At 40.0% G+C, this 12,410-nt stretch overlaps 1 protein-coding gene across 1 annotated transcript; it reads left to right on the top strand.

Moving 5' to 3' along the window:
* Positions 1-4,789: 4,789 nt before the first annotated feature.
* On the top strand, positions 4,790-9,178 carry LOC110878242 (2-alkenal reductase (NADP(+)-dependent)). Its single transcript, XM_022126519.2, has 5 exons — positions 4,790-5,106; positions 6,320-6,497; positions 7,361-7,527; positions 7,734-7,816; positions 8,564-9,178. Exons 1-5 carry the CDS (start codon positions 4,891-4,893, stop codon positions 8,940-8,942), a joined length of 1,023 nt encoding a protein of 340 aa, XP_021982211.1. The 5' UTR covers positions 4,790-4,890; the 3' UTR covers positions 8,943-9,178.
* The last annotated feature ends 3,232 nt before the right edge of the window (positions 9,179-12,410 follow it).

The raw sequence follows: 12,410 nt of genomic DNA, 5'->3' as shown, positions 1-12,410 counted from the left end.
CCCGATCTTTAAACATAACTCACACATTTTTAGAAAATACTCATAAGTGTGTATTTTGACGAGTGTTATTTTGGAGAAAAATTATCTTGAATAAATATAATATTTTTGGGAAAAATATTTATATTTTGGAAGTAGAGTATTTTAGACAAATGAAATAAAATATAATATTTTTGGGAAAGATATTTATATTTTGGAGATAGAATATTTTGGACAAAAGAATTAGAGTATATTTATTAAGTGGGACTTAATAATAAGGTCTTGAAATTGTATAAACGCACATGTATTAAAACCCCCATCCTTGGGAAGGAATATATTTACCAAATAATTCCGAAGTGTAATTACGAAATAGTTGCCTAACTATTTCCCAAAGACATTAACCCTTATGCTAAGGCACGGCCGTCCGTCTAATAGAAGTTAGTACGTGTAGGTCGTCGCACAGCAGGTTGACTGGGAGATACTTTTTAGAGACGCACTTCAGTGAGTTCATGTCCCCCTTTTCTTTTAACTGTTTTCAGTTTTACAACTTCGGGGGGTGAAATACATGTTACATACTGTTTACAAACGCTTTTATACATGGTATGATTAGCTAAGGAATTTACTGCTAGATCACGTGAATGGATAGGCTATTATCATAAGACCATTAATCCTTGTATAAGGACCGAGAGGCATGAGTGATAGATCTATCGGGTGTTGCGAGCCCCACACATGAGCCAGCGTGTGGCTGCATGTGGTGACTATGTCGTTCCGCCGGAAGGACCGGTATGAAATACGCGTTACAGGTTTGAGTGCTTCCTAGGCCATTTCACTTATTGATGTATTAGCTACACATTAATTGATCTCTTTTTCCTTATTGCTACATACAAGGAATTTTCATACATACAGACATTTTACAAAGGTTTTACTTACTCACTTACACATGAACTCGCTCAACAATTTTTGTTGATTTTTCCAACTTACATGTATTTCAGGGAACTAAGGATTCTGGCACGGTATGCTACGTTTTCCCGCTGCATAAGAGTTTCGAGGTCATCCAAGTTTAGGGGATGTGACTTTTACCTGGACGAGTCACAGTCCTTAAACTGCGTTTATTTCATGTTGGTGTTGTGTCTTTCAAACAATGTTTTTATGTTATCAGGTTGTAGTGTCCGTTGCATGAGTCAACGCCTTAAGACAATGTTGTGATACTTATGTTTTAAAACTTAAATCAATGGATGATCTGCATGGTTTTACTTTCATATAGCTTTGTTGTGATTAAGCTATGGTATTAAGAAGTCACACCAAATTAACCCACGCTTCCGCAAAGCCAGGGTGTGACAGTTAGATTCAGGGATGAACGGATGAACTGCTCTTTCAAACCTTCTTGTGCGAATAACTTTAATTCTTTCATTTTTGATGCGGGGTTGGTTGAGTATAACCTTAGTGGGTCTCAATTTACTTGGCGCTCAGAGAATGGTAATAAGCTAAGCAAGCTTGACAGATTTTTGGTTAACTCCGAGTTTTTGAATGATTGGCCGGAAGCCCGGGTTCAGGCTCTTCCTAAGATGTGGTCCGACCATTGCCCGATTATCATCATCACCAAGTCGGTCAACTTCGGGGCCAAGCCGTTCAGAATCTTCAATTCTTGGATGGGGAAAGATGGTTTCGCTGAGGTGGTTGAGGAGGCTTGTTTATCTTTTTCTTTTTCGGATTGTCCGCCCGATATCTTCCTCGTCAAGAAATTGGGTTTTATCCATGGTAGAATTATAGAGTGGCGGGATAAGATGCTTAAAAAGGCGAGCGAGGTTCTCAGCTCAGCGTTGGAGGAGATTGCGGCTATGGAGTCTCTTTTGGATTCTAGGGACTTATTGGAAGAGGAGGAGTGGATTCTAGCAGAAAATAAAAAGGTGGTGGCCGAAATGGAGCATGCCAAAGCTATGGATCTTAGACAGAGGTCTCGGGTTAGATGGGCCAAGGAGGGTGATGAAAACTCTTCGTTCTTCCACTCTATGATTAATTGCAGGAAAGCGTCAAACGTCATTCACGGGCTTGATGTCGATGGGGTATGGGTTGACAAACCTTCTTTAATTAAGAAGGAAGTGTTTAATTTTTCCAGATCCAAGTTTGTGGAGGATTGTGTGAATCGGCCTTTGTTGTCTTGCTTCAATCTGAAGAAAATCTCGGATTCTGATATCGTGTGGCTGGAGGCTCAGTTTTCGACGAAGGAAATTAAATCAGCCGTGTTTGAATGTGGAGATGATCGTGCTCCCGGGCCGGACGGGTTCAACTTCAGATTTTTTAAGCGGTTCTGGAGCTTTTTCGAGGCTGATTTTGTGAGGTTATTGGGTGCGTTCTATGAGGCAGGTTCCATTAATGCTGGTTGTGGTTCTTCGTTTATTGCTTTGGTTCCTAAAAAGAGGGACCCCGCAGGTCTTAACGACTACAGGCCCATAAGTCTCATTGGTGTTGTGAATAAGGTTATTTCTTAGGTGCTTGCAAATAGACTTAAGAAGGTCCTCGAGCCGGTTATTTCGGATTCTTAGTCCGCTTTTTTGGGTGGTAGATTCATTCTTGACGGGCCGCTTATTATTAATGAGGTGTGCTCGTGGATTAAAAAGCGGAAGAAGAAAGCTTTTCTTCTCAAAATTGACTTTGAGAAGGCTTACGATAACATCAACTGGGGGTTTGTGGTGGATGTCTTCCGCCAAATGGGCTTCGGTCCAAGGTGGTGCTTTTGGGTTTGGGGCATCCTCGCGTCTGCCCGGGCTTCGGTTCTGGTCAACGGGGCTCCTACATTTAAGTTCAAGTGTGGCAAAGGGATGAGGCAGGGAGACCCCATCTCCCCTTTTTTGTTCGTCATTGTTATGGAGGCTTTGTCTTGCCTTCTTGATAAAGCTAAAGAGGAGTTGATTTTCTCAGGTATTCAGCTCCCTGATTCAGCTCCCTGATGGGGGACCGGTGCTCTCCCATTTATTCTTCGCTGACGTTGCACTTATCATAGGGGATTGGAATGTGGATAATGCTCTTAATATTGTTAGAATTTTAAGATGCTTTCACATGTGCTCTGGCCTCCATATTAACTTGGGTAAGTCTAGCTTGTTCGGATTAGGAGTGGATAGCGAAGAGGTTGGGATCCTAGCGGATATTGTTGGTTGTAAGCAAGAGTCCCTTCCATTCAAGTATCTTGGGCTAAAGGTCGGATCAAATATGAATCGCATTAGCAATTGGGAGCCAGTTTTCGAGATATTCGGTTCTAGACTTGCCCTTTGGAAGTCAGCCCTTTTGTCTATTGGTGGTAGAATCACTCTCATTCGGTCGGTCCTCCAAAGCCTCCCGTCCTATTATTTTTCGCTCTACAAGGCTCCCGTGAAGGTGATTAAGGCCCTTGAGGGTATGATTAGAAAATTTCTTTGGGGTGGTTCGGAAGAAGTGAGGAAAACTCATTGGGTGGCTTGGGATAGGGTCTCGATGCCTAGAAAGTTAGGAGGTTTGGGGTTAAGTAAGCTGCAAAATATTAATATCGCCCTCTTGTGCAAGTGGGGATGGAGGTTTAAGAAAGAAAATAACGCTCTTTGGGTTAAGGTAGTGGAAGCTCTTCATTCGAACGGGTCGGGCTGGACTTTTCTCCCATTAAAGAAGTCCCTTGGGGGTGTTTGGGCTTGTATTGTCTCTGTGATTAATAAACCATTAAGGGGGCGGCCTCGGCTTCGTAACTTTTTTAAGGGTTGTGTTGGGGATGGTACGAGTATTCTATTCTGGTTAGACCCGTGGCTGAAAGACGTCTCGTTGATGGACATTTTTCCCAATTTGTTCAGGCTAGAGACTGTCAAGAACTGTTCGGTTAAGGACCGGTTATCTGGTGATTGGTTGTGGAATCATGACCGTATGTTGGAGGGTGAAGTTTCCGAGTTGATTGCACTTAATGCTGAGGTTGCGGCTGTCTCTTTGCGGGACAGAAAGGACGAATGGAAGTGGCTGCCCAGCAACTCGGGTGTATTCTTGGTTCAGTCCGTTAAGAAGCTTCTTGATGCTGCGGATGAAGGTAATAATAGATATGTGTTTGATTGGTGCAGTTGGGTCCCGATTAAATGTAATGTTCTTGCTTGGAGGGTGGAATTAAACCGTATTCCCACAGCTGATGCTTTGCGGAAGAGGGGTATTCAAGCTGGTGACGGGGTCTGCCCCTTATGCAAATCGGATGATGAAACTGTGGAGCACATCTTCACTTCTTGTGTGGTGGCCGCTCTTCTCTGGCAAAAAGTTTCTCGATGGTGCGGCTTGCCTCCCATCTTTGCTTTCTCTGTCAACGATTTGTTGGACTTACATAAAGAAAGGTACATCAATCCCGAGGTTAGACATGTGGTGCAAGGAATTATGATTACATCGTTGTGGTGTTTGTGGCTGGCTCGTAATCGAGCGGTTTTCTCTAATGTGGATGTGAAGGTTGATAGTGTTTTTAGCGATGTTATATCTTTAGGCTTTTTGTGGTACAAACATAGACGAGAGGGTATAGTGATCTCATGGTCAGATTGGTGTAAATTTGTAAATCTATAGGTTGTTTGGGTTGGTACCTGTCCCGATTTTCGAGTTCGGGTCTTGTTTAATGAAGTTTTTCTTTAAAAAAAAACCTATTAGCATATAAATCAGCTCATTTTCACTCAAAACCATTCCTCAAAACACACCCAAAAAAAAAAAAAAAAAAAAAAAAAACCCATTAACTTCCCTACTTTCTCGAATCTTTCACACAGCCACTACTTTTGATTTTCATCTCATACTCATAGTTAATTGTGTTCACATTTATTCTCCAATGTTTTCAACATGTGGCTTCCCTATGTGCCCGTATATACATACCATCCACCCACATATTATCCCTTACCCACCTACATTTGACAAACTCTTTCTTCTAAAATCCAAATGGCACAAGTGATCAACAAACGGATCATATTAAAAAACTACGTTAATGGCTTCCCCAAAGAATCCGACATGCTCCTCAATGCTTCCGCCACCATCCGCCTCAACCTACCAGAAGCTTCTAACGCCGTTCTCGTCAAGAACCTTTATCTGTCCTGTGATCCGTACATGCAATTCAGAATGAGAGAATCTAAAGCTGGCTCATTCACTCCTGGTTCGGTCTGTAACTATGTTTCTCGAATTACACTATAATTTTTATATATTTTTTTTGTTTGGTTTATTGCACGATTTGTTTTTAGGGTTTATGTTTTTTTTTTTTTTTTTTTTTTTAATTTCGTGTAAAATTAGGAGAAAATGAGATACTATTTGTGATTTTGATTTTAGGGCAATTTATAATTTCTGACATTAGTTAAATAGTCTGAATTAGTGCACCCTAACGCCAGATCATGTTAATTAAATGATTCCCCTCAACATAAAAACAAACAACTTATATAATAATCTTATTTTTAATAAGTCCAAAACAGGGTTTTTTTGTTTGTTTTTGTTTTTGAGTGTTTCCAGATAATAGACTTAAACGGGCCATTTTGCCAGTTTAGTCCAAATGTTTCATTTTTCGTCAACGAGCCAAAAAGGTTTCACCGTTGCTATTTTAGTTCACTGAGTTAACTTCAATCATTTATTCTGTTAACGAGAAGGGGCAATTCAGTATTTTATATGTAATTCTGTTAACTAGAAGGGCAATTCGGCCATATAAAATGACCAAATTGCCCTTCTCGTTAACAGAAAAAATGGATGAAGTTAACATAGTGGACTAAAATGGCAACTGTGAAACCTTTTTGGACCCACAGGCGAAAAATCAAACCTTTGGCCTAAACTGGCAAAATGACCCAAACCACAGGGACTAAAATGGCATTAAACTCCAGATAATATTGTTATATATTTGAAAAGATCTGGTGATAACGAGTTTTCATGGTTTAAAAATAATTAGGCCACAGGGTGTGGCTTAGCGCCATCCCGCCACATCATCAATAATGGCGCCCCATGGCGCCGTCACCCACTCCCTGCATGTTAAAAGGGGGGTGCCACCCCTTCTCCGCCACGGTGCTAACGAGCGCACTAAAGGGGTGCAGGTGGGGCCCATTCTTTTCAACCAATCAAATCTTTTCCTCTTTATTTCTTTTTTTTTTTTGTATTTTTTTAATATGGGGCTTTAAAGGGGCTTTAAACCATTGCATGCAAGTTAAAGGGAGGAGAGGGGCTTTAAAGCCCCCTATGTGACATGGCACTGATGTGGCGTGATAAAACCCCTAGGGGCTTTATACCACACCCCAGCCTAAGTACAATAAAGCCCCCGAATAGTCTAGCATGCATTTGAAGGACATTAGTTTACTATTTCAGGTTGTGTTTTGATGTAATCTCTGTCATCTTGCAGCCTATACAAGGATTTGGAGTAGCTAAGGTCCTTGATTCTCGACATTCAAACTTCAAGAAAGGTGACTTTGTTTGGGGACTGACCGGATGGGAAGAATACAGCGTTATCAATACTGTTGGGTTTCTATTCAAGATTGAACACACTGATGTGCCTCTATCTTATTATACAGGAATCCTCGGTATGCTTTCTGCTTAAATTAGTTTTCGTTTGTATGTGAGAGTGTGTGTGTAAAAAGACAAGTAGGTGTATTAAGTATTTACGTAGAGTCATGGAGCATATAACATGTTGTAGAAGCATTCAAAACGTAAATGATCGGTAGTGCTTGAGTCCCTCTAGCAGAGTTATCGAGTTTGAATCTAACTTCCATTGGTTCTTTGCCTTTAACCCCCTCGAAGGCCACCTGCGTAGCACCAATTACGTTTTACCTGATCTCATCGGTTAGCATGCATTGGTGAGGTCCCATGAGTTTTCTGGTAACGAATTCTCATGTTTAAAATAAGAAAAGAGTTAATTACTGTTTTCGTCCCTGTGGTTTGTCAAAATCACTATTTCAGTCCATTAGTTTAAAATTTGCGATTTCAGTCCCTGTGGTTTCACTTTCGTAACCATTTCAGTCCCTGTGGTTTCACTTTCGTAACCATTTCAATCCATTATTCTGTTAAGTACAAGGACTGAAATGGTTACGAGGTGGACTGAAATGGTTACGAAAGTGAAACCACAAGGACTGAAATCGCAATTTTTAACTAATGGACTGAAATAGTGATTTTTGACAAACCTCAGGGACGAAAACAGTAATTAACTCATAAGAAAATGATGGGAGTTAGGCTGTAGGAAGATCACAAGCATGTTCCATTGCTTTGAGGATCAGAAATTCCCCCCCCCCCCCCCCCCCCGATCGCCCACAGATATATACATTATATGTGCACACCGCAAGCGGGGCATTATAAAAAGTATTAGACAAATAGTGTTTCAGGTCAACACATCCTGTAAGTCCATTTTGCCACCTCTTACCTTTTGATTTTTATCTTTGGATGTTTCTAGGTATGCAAGGTATAACCGCTTACGCTGGTTTCAATGTGATTTGTGCTCCAAAGAAAGGAGAGTATGTTTTTGTTTCAGCAGCTGCGGGTGCAGTTGGTCAACTCGTTGGTCAGTTTGCAAAGCTGTCCGGATGTTATGTCGTTGGGAGTGCGGGTAGCAAAGAAAAGGTTGGTGCGTTTTAAAACCTTCTTCCAAAAGTTTATACTTATACGATTGATGTGTATACAATAATGGTATCGCCTTTAAGAAAGTAGATATGAACAACTGTTAATTTTGCTACACCATAAATTTGTTCATTCTAATGTAGCCTTTTTTTGTATATAAATGATTTTTATATATAAATATGTTTTTGATGTGTATTTCATCACCCAAGGTTGATATGTTGAAGAACAAATGTGGATTTGATGAGGCTTTTAACTACAAGGAAGAGCAAGACTTAGATGCAGCTCTAAAGAGGTTAGCCCGAAACATGGTTGTCACCCAAGATTATACTTTTAAAGAATGTTATTAAGAAAAAAAAATGGGTAGAAAGCCGCTCAAATTGTAACTTCAATGCATACATGATACAACCTCCTAAAACGTTTCATCAAAAAAATAGAGTTAAATGTCATTTTAGTCACTGTGGTTTGGGTCATTTTGCCAGTTTAGTCCAAATGTTTCATTTTTCACCTGTGGGTCTAAAAAGGTTTCACCGTTGCCATTTTAGTCCACTGAGTTAACTTCATCCATTTTTTCTGTTAACGAGAAGGGCAATTCGGTCATTTTATATGTAATTTTGTTAACTAGAAGGATAATTCGGCCATATAAAATGACCGAACTGCCCTTCTCGTTAATAGAAAAAATGGATGAAGTTAACTTAGTGGACTAAAATGGCAACGGTGAAACCTTTTTGGACATACAGGCGAAAAATGAAACCTTTGGACTAAACTGGAAAAAAGACCCAAACCACAGGGACTAAAATGGCATTTAACTCAAAAAATATTATTAAGTATTATAATGTGGGTTTTCATATTTTCACACTAAATGTACATAAAAAGTTCTTTACAAAAGTTGTGAACAAAACATGTTCTCCATGAGCCAAACTTACCGAATCCATTTTGACCCGTTACACACCCAGTTTGACACTTCTAACCAAGAAATGTAAAGTGTGATTGTTGGCGGATCGGGTTTTTGAGATGTTTTAATATAATTCTAATGTGTCAGGTACTTTCCTAACGGAATTGATATTTTCTTTGATAATGTCGGGGGAAAGATGTTGGAGGCGGTACTCCTAAACATGAGATTCAGTGGTCGGATTACAGCGTGCGGGATGATTTCGCAATACAATCTAGAGCAAGAGGAGGGGGTACGCAACCTATATCAGATAATAGTAAAAGGCGTGCAAATCCAAGGGTTAATTGCAAATAATTATCTTCACATGTTTCCAAAGTATATGGAAATGATCATACCTTTGATCAAACAAGGAAAGATTTGTTACATGGAAGACATTGCAGAAGGGCTCGAGAGTGCACCCGCGGCTCTCGTCGGGCTGTTTTCTGGCAGAAATGTCGGGAAACAAGTGGTGGCTGTGGCTCGTGAATGAATTGATATCTTTAGGCTTTAACTACTAATGATTGGTGGTATGTTAATAATGACCAATGTATGTGTGTGCGTTTTGTGTATTTGGCTTGATTTCCTTTGGTAATAAAAAATGTTGGCTAGCTTAATCCTAGTTGTAATAAGTGTAGTGATTTAGTCTGAATTTATTTAAGTGTGAGAATGTATGTGCCATGAAAACTATATCAAACTAATATAATTCTTATATGTACTTTTTGTTAATGTTAATTCCTGGTTATCTAGTAAACTTATTCTCTATACTTAGTCACTGAAGAAACACTGAAATAATTTGGTAGTTAATTAGTTTGGTTTATGTTTCTGCCATAAGGGTTAATCTTCTTATCACTTTCTGAGCTTCTTAATGATTCGCTAATCCTGTAAAACAGAACACTGTTAGCTCGTTAAGAGGGGAATATTGGGGTTTCCCTCTTAACCAGACTCCGGCGTGAGAATAAGTATCTGCTTTGAGGAGATTAAAGTGTGTAAAGAGTGAGAGTAGAGGGAATAGAATGTTTAACCTGTGAACTGAGGTCTCTATTTATAGCCGGAGAGGTGTAAGAGGAGGTGGGCTGATGGGCCTTGGGTCGTAAGGCGACAACTTAGAGGATATGCTCTTTGTCTCACTGGCGTCGACCGTTAGTGGCTTCTAGAAGTTCTCCGGTGCTGGCGCACCATGAGCGGAGCCACGTGTCACTGTTGTCGGCATTGTTGTCCCTCTGCCATCAGCAGGTAAGTGGAGATCGTGGGGCAGGTGTCTCTGCCCTGTGATTGGTGCCACATAGGCGTCCTTCAGTACTTTCTGTCTCCTGTACGTCAGACGATCGTGGAGAACGATTGAGCAGAGCCTGGAGGACACGGATTGGCCCCTTTCTTCTGCCACTTGTACCTTTGTGTGCCTTCTGAAGTGGCCCTGCGCCATAGTCCTGCGCGACCCTTGCTGAACACGTAACTAGCCCGCGCAGGGTATAGGTGGTTGAAGACTCTTATTCAGAATGCTAAGTGTTGAAGTCGGTGTTCTTTCCTGTCTAGACGTCGCGCGAGGTCAATATTTGGTGAAGTAACCCGCGCGAGTCTGAAATTGAACCGCTTGTTAAATTAGGAGTATGGTCCCGCGCGCGACCTGGTAGACGGCTTGCGCGGCTTTTTGGGACCATACCCCTTCAGTCACGAAAATACTAGTACCAAAAATGGTTAAAAACATATACCGGTACCTTTTAGGTTTTTTCGGTATCGTTACATGTTGGTACCAAGCTCATCCCTAAGGAAGAATATGGTAGCGAGGATGAGAGTATGAAGAAAAAAGGTGACAAGGAGTACATGAGGACAAAGGAGATGTCTTCAACTGTAGAGTAGGTTTGTTTAGAAATTGACTCCCACTTGCAAGAAAGGAACAATTGAGATTGCATCTCCACATCGATGTTTGGAAGAAAGAATGATACACCTCATCTAAAAGAAAAAAAAGAAAATTTTCACTTAAAATATTATATCAAGTGAGACTAGAACGTGAGTCAGCTCTGGAACAATAGCAGCTTACCAGATACGCCACAAAGCCTTATTATGAATTAATTTGAATTGAAATTATATAATTTATGATAACAGGCTATACACCAAGTTTTGCTTCACAATTAAAAAACTTACCAAGTTTCACTTCGCAGTCAAATTTATAAAGATTGATATATCTAGGCAATATTTGGTCAATTTAATTTCAATTCTCAATTAAAAGAAACTTTTCTTTTTGTTTTACTTATCTACTTATCATTCTCTTTCGGTATTTTTTAACATAACTGAAATGTTAATACTCATTTTATCATGTGGTTACCTACTTTTACCCCTAAGAGGAGTGAAACTTGGTATATAGCCTTTATGGATTGATGGTATGTTATTAAGAGGATGTTTGGGATTACGTTTTGAAGTGATTATTTGATTATTGACTTGTAAAACATAAATAATCTAAAAAAGTGTTTGGATAAAAAAGTGATTATCTGCCTCCAAAACGCAGTTTTAGAGAAGCATGTACCTACATGCTTTTTCAAAACGCAGTTTTGAAAACGCAAAATCTATTTTGAAAACGCATAATCTATTTTGAAAACGCAACACCAAACACCCCCTAAGATTTGGATATAGCACTTTAACATATATTGTATTATGTTACTATGAAATATAACATGCACTCTTACTATACGTAGTTGATCAACCACCGGCAAACTACAAAGGCACCACCCCTCTATTACAGCCCTATAAGTAAACCGCATGTAATTCTGCCCCATAGGTAATCACTTGCCATACGGCTCCATAGTCTGTCACACCACCTGTAATACGGCCCCCCCAGGTAACCGCCTGCAGTACGGCGCCGTATGTAACTGCCTCTAATGTACAACATGCATACGATAATACTTTAGAATTTGTTACTTTAACACTTAAGCAATTTAAAAGTTTTGAATTAATTTAGCAAACATTATCACAATCTATCATGTCTGAAAACACAATCCTTCACTTTGAAAACTATAGTGATTACGCATAGCGCCCCAAAACAGTAACGTAAAGAGGATCTAGAAATTCACCTGTTATACTATGTTGTTCTTTACCAATAAATGAGCTTTCCCGACCCTTAGTACCTTTGTAAAATTGTTCCAAGCTCACAAGCAAATGGGTCAATAATCATAACAATTGCTTTGCGCCACGCATAGAGTTTCTATGCGCTCCAACAGATTTTGCTCTCCCCCAAGTCGTTGCGCTTTACTATGTGCGTGATAACACTGCGCGGGGATGACCTCACGCAAAGGGCCACATGTGAACTACTCTACGCCTAGACTAAGAAGCGAGAACTGTAAAGCATAGTCTATACTATACACGCGTGCAGAGCGATGCATGAACAATGAAGCGTAATGTCCTATTCTTCCTCAACAAATCATAATCCAAGCTTGATGGCGGCTATGGATTCCAGATCTGAAAACAAACCATGATGCTAACTTTATGCATCCATATGCCTTGAATCAATGAATAAAATGCATCCATGTGTCGAATTACTCTCATGGCATATAAAAATTAGGGTGTTACATAATTGATGGAGCATGTTGTACTGGCACACTTTGTTTACAGCGAAGGTGATGTCTGGTCTGGACAAGGTGACATATTGAAGGGCACCAATTGTTGACAATATTTCACTAGGTCCCGTAGAAACGTGTTGTCTCCAAGCGTTAACAACTACGATGTGCTCGTTGGGGAGGATACTGGTTTACAATTAGAGAAACCAGTTTGATGCAGTAGCTCAGAGATATATTTCCTCTATGAGAGAATAATATTTCTTCCTTGTCCTTGTGATACACTTACGAAACCTAGAAAATATTCAAGGTTGCCAAGATCCTTGAGGGCAAAATCTTTGCTGAGTTGATGGAATCATGGTGTTGTAACGAGTGACGATGATGTTGTCTACATAAACCAGATGTACATAAGG

The sequence above is a fragment of the Helianthus annuus genome, chromosome 1 (genome assembly GCF_002127325.2).
Source record: "Helianthus annuus cultivar XRQ/B chromosome 1, HanXRQr2.0-SUNRISE, whole genome shotgun sequence".
Classification (NCBI taxonomy): domain Eukaryota; kingdom Viridiplantae; phylum Streptophyta; class Magnoliopsida; order Asterales; family Asteraceae; genus Helianthus; species Helianthus annuus.
The sequence above is the reverse complement of the archived record's forward strand: the minus strand, read 5'-3'. Positions and strand labels throughout refer to the sequence as shown.

What these genes read in the sequence shown, in the direction of transcription:
- LOC110878242 (XM_022126519.2), top strand. Translation starts at nt 4,891, where the DNA reads ATGGCACAAGTGATCAACAAACGGATCATATTAAAAAACTACGTTAAT. An exon ending in TTATTATACAGGAATCCTCG is followed by an intron (nt 6,498 to 7,360) that starts GTATGCTTTCTG and finishes GGATGTTTCTAG; the next exon opens with GTATGCAAGGTATAACCGCT. An exon ending in TTAGATGCAGCTCTAAAGAG is followed by an intron (nt 7,817 to 8,563) that starts GTTAGCCCGAAA and finishes CTAATGTGTCAG; the next exon opens with GTACTTTCCTAACGGAATTG.